Below are 23,249 nucleotides of genomic sequence, written 5' to 3'. Positions count from 1 at the left end.
ATAAAATTGGTAAAGTAAGATAAGATGAGAATAATAGTTAAATAGTGATAGTGGGATCTACATTATTAGTGCTGTTTAATAATGGTATAAGTTGTAAATAAGTTGATGTGCAAGGATAATAAATTAGGATAACTTTTCAAAAATGGAATGCACATATTATTTATGGGACAGACAAAAATAGTAAGTGTAAATATTTTTTGGGATAGGAGTACTATATAAATATTTATCCTATTGTAATAAATTATGACGTTTTTTAAATATCGTATATAAATATTGTCCTCCTGTAATACACTAATCCCTCTTTCCCTTAATAATGACCATACATTTTGGAATGTCCCTTCAAAATAGACCAATCTTATTTAGTTTTGCCTAACCAAATGGTCATACTCATTGGGGACAGAGGGAGTATAAATGAGGTGGTTTCATTCTTTAATAACAATACTCCAATTATTTTTTCTATTTATTCTTTTTTACTTTATCGATTATATATTGAAATCCGTGTCATTGCAAATATTGTCTATTTTGTAGGCATTAGGGACGGAGGGAGTATTATTAGCTCAATGGTATGGAATGGAATTCAGAAAATAGGGAGTTTGAGTTCAAAACTCATCAACTTTTGTTAAACAATTTTTTTTTTCTCATTTTCACTATATTTTTTTTCACAAGATGTTAAATTTTAATTTGTATTAGTACGTAGACTTGAAATATATATTTATTGTTATATAATTACAAAATGATTTAAAGAAAAACACGTGGGATTTCGGATTTGGATCCTCCGATGTGTTGTTCCATACAATTTAGCAGCATCTGCTGTGGAGAGTAACACAGCATGGGATCCAAATCGAAACGTTATACTATCCATCAAAACTACTTTAACTACTATTCTCTCTTACTTTAGCAATTATACATTAATTTTCGTATAATTTCAATTGCTATATCTTTATGGGACAGGCATGAGTATATTAAATCCGCGACCTCATTTGTTCAAAAGAAACGTTAGTTGCTCAATTTGTACGTTCCCAGCAAAACATTTTATGCATCTAACTATAAATTACTAAATTAATAGCTACTCCCTCCGTTCCACATAATTCGATACAGTATTCCATTTCGGGTCGTCCTACATAATTTGTCTCATTTCACTTTTACCATTTTTGGTAGTGGACCCTATATTCCACTAACTCATTGCAACTCACATTTTATTATAAAACTAAGGGCCCGTTTGATAAGTGATGTGGGATATACCTAGGTTAGTTAGTGATCCAGATTTAAAGCCAAGTTAGGATAAGATATGATTTTAATAACACATGTTTGATACCCTAGTTAATTTTTTTTTTTAATAAGCTCACTTTGTTTGATATGGAAGTTATGAAATAAGAAATAAATATGCAATGACAAATTTGTCCTAATTAAATTCATTTATTTCATAGATTGTCATTTGTATTGACCTAATCAAATCTTTTAAATCCCATTATATTCTACGTGGGAAACAAAAAAGAATATATTTTTTTTCCTTCCTTATTTTCACGAGATCGCTTCTTTTTAACCTAAATCATCAAATCTGTTGATTTCATATATATACTCTACGTGGGGAAAAAGACGTCCAATTTGTTCTTTTTTTCCTCCTTAACACTCACGCACAGTAGCTCCTTTTTTTCCTCCTCCACAGTGACATATTTCCCGTCCTTAAGACCTTCTATGTGTCTAAGCAGCTGACATAACCTTCCAAACGTGTTAAGGTCCATTCGGAGGTTGGTCACACAATCGACATCTGTGACTCCTACTAACCTATTCGTGTGTTTAATTTGATATGGCATCCTATTAATTAAGGTGAAGGGCAACCTAGCTGCTGCTCGTCGACTACGAACTCTGCTACGAATCCTTGCAGCTATTAGGTAAAGAACACACATCGTTTCAAACATGTAGTTGTGCAAGTTGTCCTCAAGTATTAAGGCAATTGATGCATCCGTTATAATATTACGAGTCCCCATAACACTGTCATGTGAATAAAAAAAATTAACAATGTGTATATAACCACAATTCACTTGCAAATGATTTAAATACTCAAAAAATAAGCATACCTTAAAAAAATATACAAACAACACAATAATTAGTCAAACAAAAACTCATGTTCTATGCACCCAAAACATTTTTAAAATGGTTTGAAGTCCCAAAACTGTCAACATATTCATGAGCTACCCAACAAAATTTAGCAACAAAGCATAGGGAACTTATTCCCGGACTCTAAATCCTGAACAATTAGCAAATCATAAAACCATATTTTATCCAGGAAATACCACTTATCTGAATCACAAACCACTCAGTTTCCAGCATAAATTTGAAACAATGCAACAAAAATTCAAAGCGGAATAGCGGATTAGTTCAATCACATCACCTCCCTCACAAATTTCCAGTACACACACCTACATAACCCCTAATCAACATCAAATTAGACCACAATTTCTAATAAAAACAGAAAATGGAAACAACCATCACAATGAACAGCTCGAATTAAAAGAAATAAGAGATCGGTAAAAAAAGGATATGAAACAAAAAGAAACAATCATCACACTGAAGAAAGCAAGAAATGGAGAAATTATGATTAGCGAATTATGATGAATTATTTCTGATAGAGAAATAGAGAATAGAGAAATTATGATGAACTATTTCTGGTATGAACGAACAGTGAATCACTGTATTGTTAAAGACCAACCCAAAATCGATAATTTGATAAAACATATGAACAAATTTTTGTTCCCAATCAACTCTATTCAACAAAAGTTAATCGGAAATATTGAATTGGGTGTTCAAAATAGCAATAATTCAACAATAGGTTAGCAGTGAATTGATAACTCAGAAATAATTCATCATGAAAAAGAAGATAAAAGAGAAATAAAGAAAGATCTGATAATTAATAAACACTCACCGGATGAAATTTTGTAGATATCGTGATTTGCAGGACCGAAAACAACGATGGAAGAAAAGGGAAGAAGAATATTGTGAAATTGAAAGAGAGAAAGGAGTGAAATAACGATGGAAGAAAAGGGTATGAAAGAGAATATTTTTTTAATCTGAGTACAAGAAAGAGAGGCAGATTTGTATCCGACGATTTTGGTGAGATACGTATCAGCTCAATTTGACCCTAAATCTGCCGGGCCGAGATGGGCTTCAGAGAAAAACAAGGGCTTATAAGGTAGTGTAACTATGTTACCAAATACTTAGAAATGTATGGATACAAATCTATATCTAGGCATTACTAGGTTATCAAACGGACCCTAATACTTTAAAATTATGACCCACATCCCACAAACCTTTTCAATTCACTTTTCATTAGATTTCTTAAAATCCGTGTCGGGTCAAAGTGTCCTAAATTATCTGAGACGGAGGGAGTATAATACTTTTTATAACTAATTATAAAAAATTACGAAAATAGAGTGTCATACTTTCCACATATAGCATGTCCAATAACCGTTTATGGATTATAAACTAAACTTTCCAGAAATCGAAAAGCGAACAAAAGTCCCCTTTTCCCGCATTTTGCAATGTTTGACTAATATAAAGTGTTGTGATATTTCAAATAGCTTTGATAATGAGCTTCCTCGTACTTTCCCAAGACCGCGTACCCAACTCAACTCAAAACCCAATCACCGCGTAAAACAAACCATTTGATTCATCGTATCAAATCGAAATCGAAACGCAGCCCCGAACCCCCCCACCGTCCACCCCATTTCCCAATCGTGCCTCACGCGTCGCGCTCCTACATGCATTCACACCTTTATATATATAGTATACTTGCTTTCCCACCATTATATCCATTCAATTTTTCATGCTCACTATATCATGAACGACCATTTATTACAGAAGAGGGCACGGGACGCCGAAGATGAGCCGAGCTCGTCGGGGCAGCGGCGCCTGTGGGTGAAGAGCCGCTCCAACGCGTGGTGGGAGGAGGTGAGCAGCCCGGACTACCCGGACGAGGAGTTCCGGAAGTCCTTCCGCATGGGCCGCGCGACGTTCGACTTAATCTGCCAAGAGCTGGAGCCGGCGGTGACGAAGAAGGACACCATGCTCCGCCTCGCCATCCCCGTGCCCCAGCGCGTGGCCGTGTGCCTGTGGCGCCTGGCCACAGGCGAGGCCCTCCGCGAGGTCTCGAGGCGCTTCGGCCTTGGGATCTCCACCTGCCACAAAATCATCCTCGAGGTCTGCACCGCCATCCGCGCCGTCCTCATGCCCAAGTACCTCCACTGGCCCGACCCCGCCCGCGCCGCCGCCATCCAGCGCGACTTCGAGGCCTCCTCCGGGATCCCCGGGGTAGGCGGCGCCATCTACACCACGCACATCCCGATCATCGCCCCGAAGGTCAGCGTGGCCGCGTACTTCAACAAGCGCCACACGGAGCGAAAACAAAAGACAACCTATTCCATCACTCTCCAAGGAGTCGTGGACAACAAGGGGGTCTTCACCGACATCTGCGTCGGCTGGCCGGGCTCCATGACCGACGAGCAGGTGCTCCACAAGTCCGCGCTGTTCCACCGTGCAAATCTCGTGTCCACGTGGATCGTGGGGAGTTCAGCCTTCCCGCTCGCGGAATGGCTGCTGGTGCCGTACGCGCACCAGAATCTGACGTGGACGCAGCACGCGTTCAATGAGAAGGTCGACGAGGTGCAGGAGGTGGCGAGGGAGGCGTTCACGCGCCTCAAGGCGCGGTGGACGTGCCTGCGAAAGCGGACCGAGATGAAGCTGCTCGATCTGCCTGTCGTGCTCGGGGCGTGCTGCGTGCTGCATAATATATGCGAGATTAGGAACGAGGGGATCGCGGCGGACCTCAGGTTCGACCTCTTCGACGATCTCAGCGTACCGGAGAATCCCGTGACGTCCGCCGAGGCTGTGCTTGCCAGAGACCAGATTGCGCACAAGCTCTTGCATCATAATCTCGCGGGCACTAATTTTCAGTAGTCATTCATTTTTGGTCTATTTTTTCATATACTAAGTCGGCGTGGGAGAATTAATAATTGAACTATACCAATATATCTAGATTGTGTAGGAGTAGCATGCATTTTGATTTGAAGATAACATTTGTTCAATTCAAGATTATTTGTGTGACAATTAAGATAAAATTTGTCCCTTAGTATTTTTCAGTTTCGGATTATCTGACCACTTTCTTAAGCTGGAGGACATTGAATTCAACTTTTATAACGTCTTTAAAGTATTATATAAACACTTCGAATCTTACTAAGTAATTACTCCTACTAGTATATATTTTCAGGAAGTGTTATTTGAAAAAACCAAATTGTAAAACCAACAGTTTAAAACTAAGAGAGACAAGAAATAAACATTGCATAAATAAATAAATTAGGTATGAGCTATTTTAAATTGTTTTAATCAATTGTCCCCATTAGTTTTATCTATCTACCCTCTTGTCTCCAATACAGCAGCTTGCTTCACCCATGCTTCAGTCGTCACCAATAAGATACACTTATATTCTTGATATTTTACCAATCATATTCTCCCATTTGTTTTCCTCTAATATTCAAGTCAACCAGATATGTGTTCAGATATGAATTACTCTAGCTAGCTCGGTTTATATCTCTGTATGCACTATGCAGTATATATGTTCATCAATGCAGCACGTTTGACATAGTAGTCATTAGTTATCTAGCGTTGCATTCGGTCTTTTCTTCTTGGAATTGGGGTCCAATCGTAGTAAACAAAGTAGTAAAAAGAGAATTAAAAGTGAAGGAAGAAATCAAAGACAAAAAGAAAGTAATCAATATCAAAGATAAATAAATTAAATTCAAAGACTCCTAAGAAAACTATGTTTTCAACTTTTCATTGAGACAAGTATTGAATCTTATCAAAGATGAAGAGATGGACTATTCGTGCGATTTATTTTACTTATTGTACAGTGTATTTGAAATACTCTCTCCGGTCCATGTGCACTATTTCCTTTTTAGTCGGTCCACAAGAATATGCTCTTTCTAATCTTGAAAGCTCTTTTCTCTCTAATGAGATTGGTGCCATTCTCCATTAATATTATTTTAATTACTTTTTTTCTCTACCTTTTTTTTACTTTACAAATTTTACATTAAAATTCATGTCAAACCCAAAGTGTATATTCTTTTGGGACGAAAGAAATTCTAGTATTCTCGTGACTACGAATAATACTTGCGGAATATATTAAAAGTTGTTAATCTTTTAAGAAAGCCATTATAAGGGAGAAAAATAAACCTATTCACTTTGATATATGTGAAACAAGAGGAATGATACGCTATATGTGAGCACCACTCTTAGCGTTGTTTGTTTCAATTGATATATTTAGTTTGGTTCTAATACATTAAAAAATGTTATTGAAATTTCTGATTTCACAAAATTTATAAAAATCAAAGCTTGATTTGCTCGTTTTCTCTATAATTTTAAATAAATTAATAAAATAATAAATCAAGTTTAGTTTTTTATGAATTTTGTGAAATTAGAAATTTCAATAACATTTTAATGTATTATAATCAAACTAAATATATAAATTAAAACCAACAATGCTAAGTGATTGTCAAATGATAGTGACATTCACATAAGAAGCTCACATAAAGTATGTAACATATCATTCCTCCGTGGAACAATACCAATATTGAAGTGAAGTTAAAAGGAGTAAGAATCTAATTTTTCATCCATACCCTAATATATATGTGTCCCACTTTGTATCGTCACACATTACAAAAATGTAAAAGAATTGAATTTAAAAAATATACTAGTAAAATGTGAGTCATACCTCTATATACTAGTTTTATAATAAAATGTAAATAAACGAAGTTAGTAAAATGCTTAGTTATTTCAACATGGACAATAAAGTGTCCAACATTTCATTTGTAACTCTCAAGAAGTTAATGTTTCATGATTCTTCAACTAGATGCATCTAATGTTCCTGGATCTATATTTGTACAAATTCTACGAAAAATGAAAAATGAATCGCACACATTATATGTTTTTAGTCTAGTCGTGTTATGCTATCAAGAGACATAGAGGAACCTTTTTCCTTTTACCTTCTTAATTTCTTTTTCCCATATTTTGTGAGTGAAAAAAGTAAAATATTCTTTTTGAGTAAAATATATTAGTACTATATTTATTTTTGGATTTACTTTAAAACAAATATAAATTAATTTTTCAAAATTTGTGAGTGCAGATGCTATTTCAATCGATTTTTTTTTTAATTGCTATTATAAGTAGTCTATCAAAATAAATCCATGTGTTTATGATAAATTTTCCTCTAAAGAGGTAGTATGGTTATCATTATTACTTTTTCAATTTTATACTCCCTCTTTTTCACAAGAATATGTATTTTTTTCCTTTTTAATCCGTCTTACAAGAATATGCATTTTTTAATTTTGAAAAAAAAATTAATCTATTGAGATGAGACACATTCTCCACTAACAATAATTTAATTATTTTTTTTCTCTCCACTTCTTATTTTACCAATTTTGTACTCCCTCCGTTCCGCGGTGGTTGAGTCATTTCATTTTCTGCACTCGTTTTAAAAAATAATAATAAATAGGTAAAGTGTAGATAAAATAAAGTAGGTGACAGAATAATATAGACAAGAGTCTTATCTACATTATTATCTCTCTTACTTTATTTTTTACTTCACTTTAACTATTTATTACTCCATCCGTCCCAGATTAGGAGTGCAATTTAGTTAGGGCACATGTTTTAAGAAATTGTTGGAGTGTGTAATAATTGAAGTGAGGTAGGGGGAAGTAGGACCTTTTTGACTTTTTGTATATTTACGATTTTGTTTTGTTTTGTTTTTATGAAAGTAATGTCATTTAAGTGTAAATTTCATCAACAATGAGGTTAAATTTTATGTCCAAATATGGTAAATTCTAAATGAGACTCTTCATTGGGACAGATGGAAATGACAAAACAAGACTCTTAAACTGTAACGGAGGGAATATCATTTTGTAGAAAATGAAATAACTCAACTACCGCAGAACGGAGAGAGTATTAAAACTTATGCCGAACCTTTTGGAACAGAGAGAATATTAAAATTAGTGGCGATCTACTTGTAGTCTTAGAGCATCCACTATAAGGAGCCGCGGCCGGGCCACGCCAGAGCCGCGAGCCGCGGCTCCGTATAGTGACAGGGATGGGCGGCCATGGCGAGGGGGGGGGGGGGTGCCCACGAGAGCGCCACGCCGTGGTCTGGCCGCGCGCTCCTATTGCAGCGGCCACGGGCCACGGCTCTGCCGCGGCTCCCCTTTTTCGAATTTTTTTTTTATATTAATTCTATAAATATACCCATTTTTTCCCAATTTTTTACACCATTCCAATCTCCACTCTTTTCATTTTATCACCAATTCTACTTTTGAAAAATGAGTTCCGGCGATGAGTTCCAACAATTGGTGGATAGGGAGTTCGATGAACTCGTTCAAGAGGTGCAACGGGAAGCAGAAGAGGAGGAGGAGGAGGAGCGGCGGCGGCGGCGTTCGTTCGCCCGTTCTATCATCGGCGGACCATCTCGCCGTGACCATGTCGGGGCAGACTAGCGGTTGATGGAAGACTACTTTGGCGATAACCCCCGTTACCCAGCAGAGATTTTCCGTCGCCGCTTCATCCGAATGTCGCAGCTACGGTACAGTGTGCTTTACATTGCGCAGTGATGCTAGCGGCCGACCCAGTTGTCGACATATCGAAGTGTACCGCTGCAATTAGGCACTGCCTTGCCTATGCCGGACCCGCTGATATGTCTCGACGAATACCTACAAGCTAGGGTGAAACAACCGCCCTAACGACGCCGAGGCGCTTTTGTAATCAGTATCTCAGTGACATCTTCGATGCCATCTTCGGAAGCCAAATGCCGATGAGTGCCAAAGATTGATAGATATGCACGGGAGAGTGCATAATTTTTCGAGGATGTTGGGCAACATCGATTGCATGCACTGGGAGTGGAGGAACTGCCCGGTTGCTTGGAAGGGGCAGTTCACATCTGGATTCAAAGGGAGACACCCAACAATGATACTGGAAGCTGTTGCTGACTACCGATTGCGAATCTGTCATGCATATTTTGGTGTCGCAGGGTCGAACAACGACATCAATGTACTGGATTCATCTCATGATGAGTGTCGGGGTGAGGGTCCGACGGTCAGATTCATGGCCAACGGGACGCAGTACAACATGGCATACTACTTAGCCGATGGGATATACCCTCGTTGGTCCGTGTTTGTCAAGACGATCCGGCAGCCGGTTGGGCCGAAACAATCCTATTTCGCGGCCAAACAAGAGAGTGCTAGGAAGGATGTTGAGCGTGCTTTTGGTGTCCTCCAAGCGCGATGGGCCATTCTACGGTGCCCGGTTCGACAATGGCACAAAAATGATGTCGCCTCCATCATGTATGCATGTATCATATTGCACAATATGATAATAGAGGACGAAGGATATTATGCAGAGAACTGGGCACCGGAAGAGGGTGCAAGTACGAGTCACGGTATTGCAACCGCCCCACTGCACATGGGTGTACCGCGTAGTAATGCATACTTGATCCAACGGTTCGCCGATATGCGGAGGGAAACATCACATACGACACTGCAGGCTGATATGGTCGAAGAGGTTTGGAATCGTAGGGGAGGAGGGCGTAGAGCGTGATATGCGTTGGGAATGTAGTTTATGAGAAGTCGAAAATTTTCGTTGTATAATTTTACCCATTTGTATAATACAACGAAAATTTTGTTTTAATTTTAGTTCTTATGCATTTTTTTAATTATTATAGTCCAATAACTTTTATTGCAGTAGAATTAAAATATAAATAAAATGAAAAAAATTAAACTTTTTGGTGGCTTGGGCATGTCCACTATAGTGGGAAACATGAGCATTGGTGGTCCGGCCATGATTTTGTGGCCTGACCACACTTTGTGGCTTGGCCCGGCCAACTATAGTGGATACTCTTAGCCTAGTCATAGTTAACGCCGATCACATCTCGGTACAAAGTGACGGTGAGGCAGAGGTTGTATTGGCTCCCGGCGCCATCTGATCCGAGCCCCCAGTAGGTTTGCATTCACTAGTTGCTCTAATCTATGCCCCTCTTCTTCCTCTCAGTAAGCTTTTTGTACTATAAAAATCAATTCACGCAGTCCCCCCCCCCCCCCCCCCCCCCCCCCCAATTTTGAGTTGATCTGTTGCAGTTCGGCACAAACCGGTTTTGATGGATCGATTGTTCACCGCAGTCTTGGTAGGAGCTTCCGCGCATGGTGTAAGACTAACGACTATGATGTGAGGCTGAATTTATGTTTTATAATCTTAGCTGAGTAAGATGTGGCAAATACCTAGCATATATTTGGCTTTGTTAGTCAGAAGAGAAAATCTTGAAATTTCTCATAACATTGGATTCTCAATGTAAATCAGTGTAGTTTAACCTCTGATGCATCATTGCGAACTGGATAAGTTTTTTAGGGGGCTGAATGTGGGGAATATTAACTCATCTTTTGTACCAGAATTAGATACCAAATGCTGTAATTATTCCCTCACCCTTTTTTTCTTATGCTGTCTGTTTTAATTGATTTGCTATTTTTGCTTTTTTTCTTCTTTATTTTTTATCAGGACCATAATTTTTGCATTTGGTCATAATGGAGATGAGAAGTATGTAAGTTACTAAGAAGCTCATGTAACGATTGCCATAATTTATATAATAGTTTTTACTCATACATTATTTCATATTTAGAAAACTTGTAGCCATGCAGTATTTTGCTGAGCGAGTGACCACGAAGCTTCCTTCTTGATTCTTGAACGAGTGACCACATTGTTTCCTTCTTGATTCTTGAACGAGTGACCACATTGTTTCCTTCTTGATTAATTTGCCTTGCTAGTTTCAACTCTAGTCCTCACCAAATTTCTTGATTGAGTTTATATGCTTTAAGAGATTCCATTCAGAATTCATTTATGGAGCCAAAGTCTTAATTAATGTCTGATAGAGTTATAAGGATGATTCCTTCCTTATAGAACTATATTGAAGAGTTATGTATTCTGTACTTTATTATATTCCTGAATATTTCTAGCTTATATATCTAGCGTTAGCTATTGCTTTCGTTTGTTCTTCCTTATTTGCTTGTTTAGAACTGATATATATGATGCCGAGAGCAAGTGACTGGGTGGAAACAGAGATGGAACTGTTTAGACACGAGATTTTTTAAAATTTGAGCTGTGTGTGTGTCTGAATATCCATATTATCCTGTTCAAATAATATTCTCAGTTAATGTACTAATACATTGGTGAAAGATTTTGAATTTAACATTAATAATTGCTGAAACCTTGTCTGAAAAATAGTGGCACTTTGATTTGGTGTGTGAATTTTTGAGTTTATTGTTGTTGCCAAATCAATTTATGGTGGATTGATAACTTAGCTTCAGCAATTTTTTGTGATTGACAATGAATTGTTAGCTGATTTGATTCTGTCTATGTTTCATGCTATTATCTGAGAAAAATTTCATGCTATTATCCTAGAACATGAGGTGATTTGAGTTATTCGCATCACCATTAGCGACTGTTCAGCTTCAGCCAGATTGTTTCCAGCTCTGACATAGATGGATGCTTGAAATTCTTGAACAGTTAATAATATGCTTAACTATTAAAGTTTGGACAAGTTCTACTCATCAATATGCAAAATAAATAAAAAGTTGGACTAACTCTGCTCATCAGTCTGCAATGAGTTAGATGATCTGTTCGCAGGTTGTTTTTTTGGCTTTGGAACTATTGGAAGAGAGGCACAAGTTAGGAAATTCTCATGCTTCCATGAAGTAGGGGTAGCAGGTATCTTGGGTATCAGTGTCATCCCACACCAAATTACTCCACCATTCTTTGCTGCAGTAAACTGTTGGCATTGCCGAAACATTGTGTGCTTTGAGTGGAAGTTTCATCAGCTTTGGACAATCTATGATAGCAATCCTCTTCAGACAAGGAAAGATCATAGCCTTGTTACAGAGGCTTCTCAACTTAGGTGCATCTCTTATGGACATAATCCTCAACTTCGAAAATGCATTCGAGTAATCTTCCTCTTCTACATCCTCTTCTCTTATCACTTGTTCCATCTCTTTGCAGTAAAATATGTAAACCACCTCGAGCTTTGGCAGCCTCAATATCCAAGAAACATCCTTCAGCTTTTCGCAGTACCAAATGTTGATGCATCTGAGGTTTAGTAGACATGCGGCGTTAACTGCGTTGTTCCATATCGTGGTGAGGCTGGGAAGGCCATTGAGAGCCAAGATCTCTAGGTTAGGGAGCCAATTCTCGCCTGCAGTCTCGTTGATGGTCAAGTACCTAAGGTCCATACAGTTGTTGATGCTAAGCCTTCGTAGTTGATCACCGTCTCCTGCATATGATGACAGTGGCAGTTGATGCAGGCCTTCACACTCCTTGATGTGCAAGTAGTGTATGCATCCACGCAAGAATCTGCTGCGTGACACATTGTGGAGATCAGACAAGGAGGTTGCAGTGAACCCAAGAGAGTCGAGGCTGCTCAGGCGTTCCAAGTCAGCAAGCCTTAGCTCACTAGCATCTGCAGCGGTAGCGGTGGTTTGCATCCCCCAACCATGGTAACTGTAGTAGAAATTCAAGACTCTCAGCTGAGACAGCCCTGATATTGCTTCGCGTGGAATTGTTCTAAGATATTGATTTCTCTGCAGATTCAAATGCCTTAAATTTGTGAGAGACCCAAGCTCTCTTGGCAGTGTGGTTAGCTTAGTTCCTGATAGATCAAGATGGTGAATCGCGGCTAATCTGCAGATGCTTGGAGGAAGCTCTTTGATGCTGGTGAAGGATAAGTCTAAAACCTTGAGAGCTGGCATGTTTTGGAAGAAACCATCACAGAATTTGCTCAACCCATTGTTCCAATGGAGCAGCAATGTTGAAAGATTGGGACAATGAGGTGATTGAGACAATTCTGTGATCTGATTATCCATCAAAGAGATTCTCTCAGCTTGTTCCCATCTCTCCCCAGACGGCGCCTCTGTCAGGCCCTGGCTCGCCTGCATTATGAACCGTTGCTCAGGCACCGTCCATAGCAGGAAACTCCTCACCACATCGTGCAGCTTGACTCGTGACGGATCTTCTCCAGTCTCCAAGAAGCATGCAACTTTCAGTGATCCAATAATGGCATGCCCCATTATGTGCAGGCTACTGCCATTTCCCAAGAAGCCTTCCCCTGCCCAGTACTCAATAAGCTGCTCTTTCTCAATCTCATAGTCTTCTGGGAACAGCGAGCAATACGACAGACATGACCTCAGATTATCGCTGCCAAGATTATCATATCCGAACTTGAGAAGATTAAAAACATCCTCCATGCCTCGAACTTGTGAAGGGGTCTTGTGTAGGATCTCCACTGCATATCTCCATTCCTGCTCACTCTTCTTGTTCGCCATCGCCCTCCCTGTGGTCACCAGAGCAAGCGGAAGACCTCCGCATTTCCTAACCATGGACTTGGCATGAGGCAATATCATGGGTGAGTTAACTATCTCAGCAGATTCTCCAACTTTCTGCTGGAATAGCTCCCATGATTCCTCCTCATTGAGAAACTCCACCTTCAGCTTGCAGTCGGCATCCATGTCGCTGCAGACCTCCATGGAACGCGTTGTGAACACCACCTTGCTCCCGTTATCCTTACTAGGTGCAGGAATCCCAATCTTTTCAAGATCGAGACCTTCCCAAACATCATCCAACAGCAGCACAAACTTCTTCCTCCTCATGATGCTGTAAATCCTCAATGCTCTCAGTTCTTGAAACTGAGCTTCATCCCATGACAATCCCAGCCTCACCCCTATAGCTTGTTGGATCTTCTCAACCACAAAATCCCTCGACACAACGGCCAAGATCACCAAGTCGAAATCATGATCCCGGTGCAAGAAGCCATTGTTGATACTCTTGAGCAGAGTGGTCTTGCCTACGCCGCCCATCCCATATAACCCAATAGTCCCCACATCATCTTCCCCTAGAAGCAGCCCGACTCTATCCAACATCACATCAAGCCCCACCGCCGGTCTGCTAGGAATCTCAACAGCTGGAACAAGCAGCAACCCATCAGGCAACCCAACTTCCAACTTTCCTTTTCCTTTAAGATCATTGACTCGATCGAGCTCCTCCACGACTCTCTTCCCTAGCTCATATCTCGACAAACACTTGGAATTGCAACAGAATAGGCACTTCTTCTTGTCATCCATGTCTTCTCTAATCATTCTTACTTGCTCCACGACTTGGTCTACTCTCTCTAGCCACCCTTTGACTTGGCTGGAAAGTGTCAGCCCCTTCATCACTGCTTGATCCACTTGCTTCTGCAAGTCATCCCTCACCTCTGTCAGCTCTCCTAGAGCTCTCTCAAGATTATGGATGCTTTCTTCCAGATTTTCAGGGGTTGTCAATCTTTTCAAAACATAATTGATCAAACAACTCAGAAGGGAGATGATGGGAGCAATGAGTTCCATCAACAAATGTATCAAAGAAGTTGTGGGTAGCAGAGTCTGAACTTTCTTGATGAATATGTTCGATCCTAGCACAAATGTGTGGACGAGCTATATAGTTTTGTTTGAGTATTGGGTTGATTGAATGCATTCTCCCTGGTCGTCGACGACTTTTTGTTATTATTACTCCATTATTACAAGCAAGTAGAGTATATGTTGCCTAGTCAAAACGCATTTTATAAAAGGAATTAAACGGAAATTTTGTTCTTTCTCTTCTTTTTGTGTCATTTTTTTATTATAGATCATTTTTTCCATTTAGATTCGTAATTTAGCATAATTACAAATTTTATTTATCATAGCAAATATGAAGTGAATTTTTTATTTTATTTTACACTTTTCATTTTTTGTTTAATATTATCATTTCATTTTTTAAAATATGTTTTATCATTTAAAGAATATAGGTAATCAATTTATCCTATAAATAAAATATTAAAACAAAAGAAAGTGTAAGATATGCTTATCTAAAAAAAGGAGTACTTTAGTGACTCTTCTTTTCCTATTCTCATCTATTAATATTGTAATTCTACAACAATTTTCTGTGATTTGATAAAAATTTATAATTATTTGTTGACGGGTTACTCGATTACACTTTTAAGACTATCTTCCACTGGAATACACTTTTAAAAACAAGTTTAATCATACTTTTTTAACATTTTCAAAATTAATTTGAAATTACTGTACGAGTTTTTAAATTAATGAACATAATTTTAAATGTATATGTTGTCCGACTTAAACTAGGGAACACCGTAGCATAACAAATATGGTCTTAAGTATTTTTTTTTGGTGTATAGGTGAAATTAGTAGCCGTAGAAAGCTTGAATTGAAATTGGAAAATATAGAATTTGATTAATAGTACCTTTTATAATTTTATTTTTGTGCTTTGTGAGTATTAATTGATTTGAATAGGTTGACTAAAATTAGAAAATAGCTACATGTAATAATTATGTTGGGAGGAATGATATGCTACATACCTTATGTGAGCACCACTCTCATTTGATGCACGTTTAACATTGTTCGTTTCGATTATATATGTATGATTCTAATACATTAAAACATGTTATTAAAAATTTTAATTTTATAATTCATAAAAATCAAAGCTTGATCTGCACATTTTCTCTATAATTTCAAATAAATTATTAAAATAACAAATCAAGCTTTGATTTTTATGAATTTTGTGAAACTAAAATTTTCAATAAATTTTTTTTAATATATTAGAATCAAAATAAATATATAAATCAAAACGAACAATGTTAAGCGTGCATCAAACAAGAGTGGTGCTCACCTAATTAAGGAGCCACTTAAGGTATTTAGCATATCAATGATCAATCGGCATTATGTTGGTATTATATGTATTTGATAGTTAAAAACATATAACAAGAAAAGAAAAAAAAAAATTGATAAAAAAATATCTACACTAATCTACAACTCATGCAGATACATATCTCACAGTGATAAAAACTTAATTCCTTTTGCACTTACTTACTTTCTAAAACTTTAAATTATGGATAAATAGGAAAAAGGGCCGAACTCCCACCCCTCATTTTGGAGTTGGCGACGTTTTTATTTTATTTGCTTGATTTTGGAACTTTAAATTAGTTAGTAAGATGATCGTAACCCTAGAACTGAGTGGAGGCTTAAGTTTTATTTTAGTTGATACAATTGACTTTATATATGCAGTTTAGTGGATGATTTATGAATAAGGTTTAGTTTGAACTAAACTGGATTTTTCCAAGTATGGAAATTGGAATAATTTAGTCACACTATAATTTGGGGATTTGTATGTTTTGGACTTTTATTGGATGTTATGGTTACCTGACTATGTTCAGAGAGGTTCATTTAGCAACATATGAATTTATAAGATTTTTCCAAGCATGTGAATTTATTAAATTAAAGGGTTAACTATACTTGGAATATTAAATCATAAAGCTTTATTTTTTTTCTCAATTGTCCCATTAACGATATTTCAAACAACATATTTCATTAAAAATAATTTTTTTTTCTTTATATTCCTTTTATTTTCTCATTTCTCTTCTTATTATATTACAATATTGTCATTTTTAACATTACAAAAAGACGTCAATATGTGCATGAATGAGACAATTGAGAAAAATTGAAACTTCGTAATTTAATATTCTGATTTCAAAGTTCATGAAACAGATCAGAATTGGATCAAACTTTGTAATTTAAATGGATATTATCCCTATATTAAATTAGGCATGTTGTGAACATTAACCAACCGTGAATAGCAATCGAGAAAAGTGAAAGTGATTTTGTTAATTTTATTTGAGTAATCTCTTGGTGTGAGATGATTATGAACTCGACATATTCTATAATTTGAGATATTCTATAAATAATGATGCAGGGAAGATGTGTGATTTTTCTTGGTATTTTTTAAAATCGTTCAATAGATCATATGAATTAGGAAGTGTGACAATTTTTATAGTACTTGATGATTGATTGCTTCAGTTGATTAAAATGAAGAGTAATTACCTCCGCGACCTCTCTATCTCTCTCTATTCTTCTCCTTTTGCGATGCTGCCACCATTGCCAGCTTCGCCCGTTCTTGTAGCTGTCGCCTTCTCCAGTTTCACGATGTCAAGTTGTCGCCTCCGGCTGCTATCCAATTTTATTGTTATTTATCAAAACTATCTCCCATCATATGACAATTTATTATTCATTTGATTACAACATCTTATTACCTAAATTTGATCTTAATTATACATTTAAATTTAGTTCAGAATATTGATCACTATCCTATAATACTCCTTAAATATGATATTGAAAAGAGTGAATTACATATTTAGGACCTATACTTATCACGACGAACGTTTGCGGTCCCTATACTTACAAAATATCATTTGCGGTCCTTATACTTGTACTTATGCACGTTTTAAGGTTCTTTTCACTTTTTGATCTTTTTTTGGACAAAAATACCCCCCAAGAAAAAATTTATACACTATTTTCTCTCTTTCATCCTCCTTTCTTTTTCTTTTGTCTATAATAAAATTAGAACTAAAATTATGGGTTTGTTAATCTTATTTCCTTGTATTCTGTTAAATTTTTTGAGAAATTTAATCATATGATGATAAATTTTATATTTTCACGTCATTTTTCTTCATCACACTGGAGTATTTGTGATTATGCTTCAAATGTGGAGTATTATAATTAATGATCCCGTAAATAAAAGATTAAAAATTTGAACGACGAATTTCAACAAGTGAATATTTGAATCTAATCAATCGTAAAGTGAGGAATAATAAGCGATAAATGGAATGTATGAAATTATGGTAATTTTGGTTGTGTGTATTTAGCAAGTGGGCAGCGCCCGCGACTTATGTGGGTTCTCACATCAGAAATTTCTCTTCGCAATTCTAACAAAATAATGTAAAATAAAATTCTTAGCTGAACATTTGATTTTGATTTGTCTAATTTCCTTCTTCAAATATGTCTCATCTCAATTTTTTGTTGTAATTATACAAGTCATTTACAAAAAGAAGAAAGAGAAAATATGAAGAAGAAAGAAAAAGGAGAGAAAATAGTAATATATAAATTTGCCTATCATTTATTTGGGGGTATTTTTGTCATAAAAAATGTCAAAAAAGAAAAGAACCTTAAAATGTGCATAAATACAAGTATAGAGACTGCAAATGATATTTTGTAAGTATAGGGACCGCAAACGTGCGTCGTGATAAGTATAAGTCCTAAATATGTAATTTTGAAAATGACATTCTCACATCTTTGTTGAATAGCATAGAAAATAAATAAATCACGTAGTAGTATATGATATGATACCATCAACTTAAATATCGGCCACGTAAGCAGTGCAAACCCAATATTTATAATGATTAATTTCTCTTAAGTCGAATGTGTCTGCATTTCTGATCCGCTTCCCTCTCCGGCAATTTAACGGAGGCGAAGCGGAGGAGGAAATGGAGGAGCAATCGACGGAGCTCGCATCCATTTCCACCCTCCAACGCGCCGCCGCCGCCAAGAAACTCATCGAGAATCATTACAAGGCCCTTACCAAAGCCATCGAGGAACGCAGGCAAAGGTAATTCAAATTTTCATAATTTTATTTTCCAGATTTCCGATCATGTGTATGCAAATCGCAGGCGTCAATTGCTGCAAAAGCTGCTGGCTGCTTCCGGCGAATCCGAGGAAGAACAGATGAACGTTTTGAAGGAGCTGGAGCGCAAAGAGACTGAATACATGCGATTGAGGCGAAACAGAACTTCTGTTACTGACTTCGACCTCTTAACCATCATAGGAAGAGGCGCTTTTGGAGAGGTTTTATATTTCATCGTTGTAGTCTCTCAATACTGATTCGTTTAATATCTCAACTAATTGATTACTGTTGGGCTATTGAAATCAAAGGTGATATTGTGCCGGGAGAAATTAACTGGCAACGTATATGCGATGAAGAAGTTGAAAAAGTCTGAAATGCTGAGAAGAGGACAGGTTGAACATGTCAAATCCGAAAGGAATTTATTGGTGGAAGTTGTCAGTGACTACATCGTGAAGCTTTATTGTTCGTTTCAAGATGCCGAGTATCTCTACTTGGTCATGGAATATCTGCATGGTGGTGACATGATGACTTTGCTTATGCGAGAGGACGTTTTGACTGAAAATGTGGCGAGGTTTTATATTGCAGAAGCTGTTCTGGCTATAGAATCTATCCACGAGCGCAACTACATTCACAGGTTCGCGATTCCATTGTGGAAAATTGACAAACTAAACTTGGAATGTGGCAATTAAAGTATGTTCATGAGACATTCCCTTGCTATCCACAGGGATATTAAACCTGACAACCTTATTTTGGACAAAAATGGTCACCTGAAGTTGTCTGATTTTGGCCTCTGCAAGTCCATTGACTGTTCGAATCTTGACTCGTTAAATGGGAAAGAGCTGGTCGATAAAAAGGAGTCGAGGGAACCAGGAAGTGAGAATGATTGTGTACCTGACAAAGGAGATGAAAGCCAATGGGAGAGTTCTCGCGAAAAACTAGAGCACTGGCAAAAGAGCAGGAGGACACAGGTATTTGGAAAGAGCATGAATTATATTGTATCTTTATGCAGTCTGATTCTGAGAAACTATTCTTCTTACAACAGGCCTTTTCAACGGTTGGGACGCCCGACTATATTGCGCCTGAAGTATTGGTTAAGAAAGGTTATGGGGTAGAGTGTGATTGGTTAGTTTTCTTGCTCCAAGTATTACTTCAAAATTTTGTCATCTTTTGCTCTACATTCCCGGTCTTTCAAAGCAATTGAGCTTCTTTCTTCCTGCGATTGTTTGATGAAAAGATTTGTAGTAAAGTTGTTGCTCGTCATGGTTCTGTGATCATGAAAAGTTGAAAGTGATACGACTGATTCTGAAAGCTTTCAGGTGGTCACTTGGTTGCATTATGTATGAGATGCTTATTGGCTATCCCCCGTTCTACTCTGACAATCCTGTAACAACGTGCAAAAAGGTGATTATCGTGTTGGTTCGTTTACATGTTTTTATATGCCCAGTTTCATCAATCTATGAGTATATCTGTTTATGAGTTGTATTTCTAGTTGATAAAGAGTATAAAATTACTTCTACATAGAAAAAAAATGGCAAACCGAGTTCTCGTTGTTCTTTCTTTCCATTTCCTTCAAAGGCTTGAAACTATTCATTCCCTTTTTGCAGCAGAAACTTATTGTAGTCTACTTATCAATTACATGGAAAAGTTTCTTTATGTATTGTTTACTTTAAAACCCCCAAAACATGAAAATGGCTTCCTTTATGATTGCATGAATGATAGAAACTTCATTATCCAAAAACAGATTGTGCACTGGAAAAACCACCTGAAGTTTCCGAGTGACAGTAGGCTAACTCCGAGCGCAAAGGACCTGATCTGCAGATTGCTATGCAATGTAGATGATCGGATAGGTTCTCGTGGCGTGGGTGAAATAAAGGTGCAATTCCTCACCATGATTTCAAACTTGTTAAAACAATCTTTATGCCTACATACTATTTTGACTGTATAATGTTCATTGTTCAGGCTCATCCATGGTTCCAACAAATAGAGTGGGACAACATCTACGACACGGAAGCTGCATACAGGCCGGAGGTAAATGGGGAGCTTGACACCCAAAATTTTTTCGAACAGGATGAGGTAAGACTCTTGTACATTTTCTTCTTCACTTGAACTATGATTGAAAACATAGTCTCCTTTTAAATGCTCTTGTTTCTAGTTGAGCATTTTATTATTGATCATGAAGTTAATTCATTTCAACTCTAGTAGTCCCAATTCACATAGCTTCATTATGCTATTTCTGGTGTATTTTGAAGGTGGATTTCCAGCCAGAAAAATCTCGAACAGTGGCTTGGAGGAAGGTCTGTAATCTCACTTCCTGAATTGAAAATGAAGCTGCCTTTTGCATTTAAATTGCCTTGGTATCTAACTGTTATTTGAATTACTAATTTTACTTTGTTCTCATATGTATATATATGGCAGTTTCATAATTCAAATGACTTGAGTTTTATTGGCTACACATACCGATGCTTTGAACCAATGAAAGGGCTAACAAAGTCTCCAGGTAAAACTTTTACTTATTTTATTTCTTACCTGCGTTAATATGCAATTATAAAGTAAGAGACAAATCAGAAAGGTAAGAAAGAGAGGAAAAATATAATGGAAATAGTGTCTGTGGATTGTGAGGTCCTTATTATTAGTGTTTTGTAATTGGTTAAAAATATTCCATATTTAGACTTTGTCTAATTTTGGAGTACAATCCAAAATGATAAAACCAGTTTACTTTTTTGGGATAGAGGAAGTACAAGTAACCTTTGATAGTATATTTTTATGCTCCATATGTCTCTAATAATTTGTCACTATTTGACCTGACAGAATTTTAAGAAATGTAATAGAAAGTGAGTTGAAAAAATTAATGAAATTCGAATCTTATATATAAGTGAAAATGAGTTAGTGGAACGTGGGATCCACTACCAAAAATAGTAAAAGTAAAAAGTAACAAATATGCAAGATGACCAAAAGTGAAAATAAGTGACAAATTTTTATTTCAGTTTGAAATAAGATATTTTTATATTTGTTCAAATCTACATCATATCTTAATTAGTTAGGACTGCAATTTTGCTTTTTGCGTAGTTAATTATGAATAGGACGAACTTCAGTTCATACAGAAATTTGTGCAAGTGCTAATTAAATTGAAATATCAAGGATATAAATTAATTATTGAAATTATTTTTGATAGTCGCATAAGTACTAATTTTGGCAATATATTTTGCAGAAAAAGCCACTAATGGAAAAGGTTTAAAGCGGGCTGCATCGGCCGATGTTCTTCTACATTGAAACCAGACATAACATTGATTCTAATTATTGGCTGAGTTGAGCAATGGATCTAAAAATATGATTTTTAGGACTAATGGTTAGATAAATAAATATAGTAATTGAAAACAGAAAAAGAAAATCAAAGTTGTACATGATACATTCCTTTAATTAAAAGATTATTAATTCTTTTGTACTATGAAGTATGGAGGAATATCCATGGCACTTGCAACACCGTAATGTTTTTCAACAAATAACTAATCTATAATTTTATTTTTGTTCTTTTTTGGATAAAACTCTAACATAAAGAAGTGCGGTTTAGTTAAAACTTAAATGTAAATACACATAAAGTTTGATGCGAGAAAGATGAAATTAATTTTCATTTTTGAGTATTGATTTATTTAGGATAGTTGCAATCACTCCGTGGAATTAATTATCGGCTCGATGTCTTGTTAGAAAAACTCGATTTTTGTTAGAAATAATTTTATAGGCATATAGTGTAGTTGACAATATCAAGAGAATTTCGGTCAAATTTAAGCAATGAAAAGTAATTGCGTTTTAGCCATGCATGTCAAAAGCTATAATAACTAGTTTCACACCTCTGCGATACACATGTTAAGATATTTTAATTCATTCAATTTAAATTACAAAATTGATTTTAATGAAATCAGAAATAATACTATGTATTATCTAAAATTATAAACAAAAAATGTAATGCAAACTATGAATTATACAACTAAAATATACTCCCTCCGTTCCAAGATAAGCGACTCACATTCTTTTTTGGGACGTCCCAAAATAAGTGAGTTATTTCCTTTTTTGGTATTCTCTCTCTTACTTTTTCTCTCTACTTTATTCACTTTTCACTTTACTAACAAAATCTCATTTCCTTAGAGAATCCACATCCATGCTCTTTGGCAAGAGCATGGATGTGGACCCGGACTTTTACTCCATGCTCTTTGGCAAGAGCATGGATGTGGACCCGGACCCACTTTTATTAATTTTTTACTCCATGCTCTTCCTCAAGAGCACAACACCCACATCCATGATCTTACGCAAGGACATGCTCAAGGGTCGCACCATTCCATTATTTAATTTAAATACTTCAATTACTAAAAACATTTCTACAATATAAAAGTACATTAAAATATAAATATTATATAATTAAATCCTAAAAAATAAAAATTACAAACTTAAAATCCTAAAAATAAAAATTACTACATAATTAAAATCATAAAAAATAAAAAATATATAATTAAAATCCTACAAATTAAAAATTGCATAATTAAAAGCTAAAAAATACCTCATGGAAGACTAGTCGCGGGCACCCGAACTCCGTCTCATTGCCAAATGTGAATCAAGTTGCTCGGGAGTCATCCGAGACCTATCGGCCAAATTGAGTTGAGCCAAAAGGGTCCACAACGAGTTGGTGGGGGGTTGAGGTGGCACAA

The 23,249-nt window shown here is 36.6% G+C and overlaps 4 protein-coding genes across 4 annotated transcripts; 3 read left to right on the top strand and 1 right to left on the bottom strand.

Annotated features, from left to right (window-relative positions):
• The first annotated feature begins 3,804 nt into the window (after positions 1-3,804).
• LOC125187716 (protein ANTAGONIST OF LIKE HETEROCHROMATIN PROTEIN 1-like) lies at positions 3,805-5,135 on the top strand. The gene has a single exon (XM_048084344.1). The coding sequence runs from the start codon at positions 3,838-3,840 to the stop codon at positions 4,951-4,953; it is 1,116 nt and encodes a 371-aa protein (XP_047940301.1). The 5' UTR covers positions 3,805-3,837; the 3' UTR covers positions 4,954-5,135.
• A 3,766-nt stretch (positions 5,136-8,901) lies between these two features.
• Positions 8,902-9,630, top strand: LOC125189558. Its single transcript, XM_048086824.1, has one exon. It carries the CDS (start codon positions 8,902-8,904, stop codon positions 9,628-9,630), a length of 729 nt encoding a protein of 242 aa, XP_047942781.1.
• Positions 9,631-11,590: 1,960 nt separating this feature from the next.
• LOC125188646 (disease resistance protein RPS2) lies at positions 11,591-14,665 on the bottom strand. Its single transcript, XM_048085619.1, has one exon. The coding sequence runs from the start codon at positions 14,448-14,450 to the stop codon at positions 11,760-11,762; it is 2,691 nt and encodes an 896-aa protein (XP_047941576.1). The 5' UTR covers positions 14,451-14,665; the 3' UTR covers positions 11,591-11,759.
• A 3,718-nt stretch (positions 14,666-18,383) lies between these two features.
• Positions 18,384-21,997, top strand: LOC125188647 (serine/threonine-protein kinase 38-like). Its single transcript, XM_048085620.1, has 11 exons — positions 18,384-18,537; positions 18,599-18,773; positions 18,861-19,186; positions 19,277-19,520; positions 19,595-19,674; positions 19,869-19,953; positions 20,294-20,425; positions 20,512-20,625; positions 20,802-20,846; positions 20,968-21,049; positions 21,761-21,997. Exons 1-11 carry the CDS (start codon positions 18,416-18,418, stop codon positions 21,820-21,822), a joined length of 1,467 nt encoding a protein of 488 aa, XP_047941577.1. The 5' UTR covers positions 18,384-18,415; the 3' UTR covers positions 21,823-21,997.
• The last annotated feature ends 1,252 nt before the right edge of the window (positions 21,998-23,249 follow it).

Source organism: Salvia hispanica, chromosome 5, assembly GCF_023119035.1.
Source record: "Salvia hispanica cultivar TCC Black 2014 chromosome 5, UniMelb_Shisp_WGS_1.0, whole genome shotgun sequence".
Taxonomy (NCBI): Eukaryota; Viridiplantae; Streptophyta; class Magnoliopsida; order Lamiales; family Lamiaceae; genus Salvia; species Salvia hispanica.
Note: the sequence above shows the minus strand (reverse complement) of the source record. Positions and strands in the feature narration are given on the sequence as shown.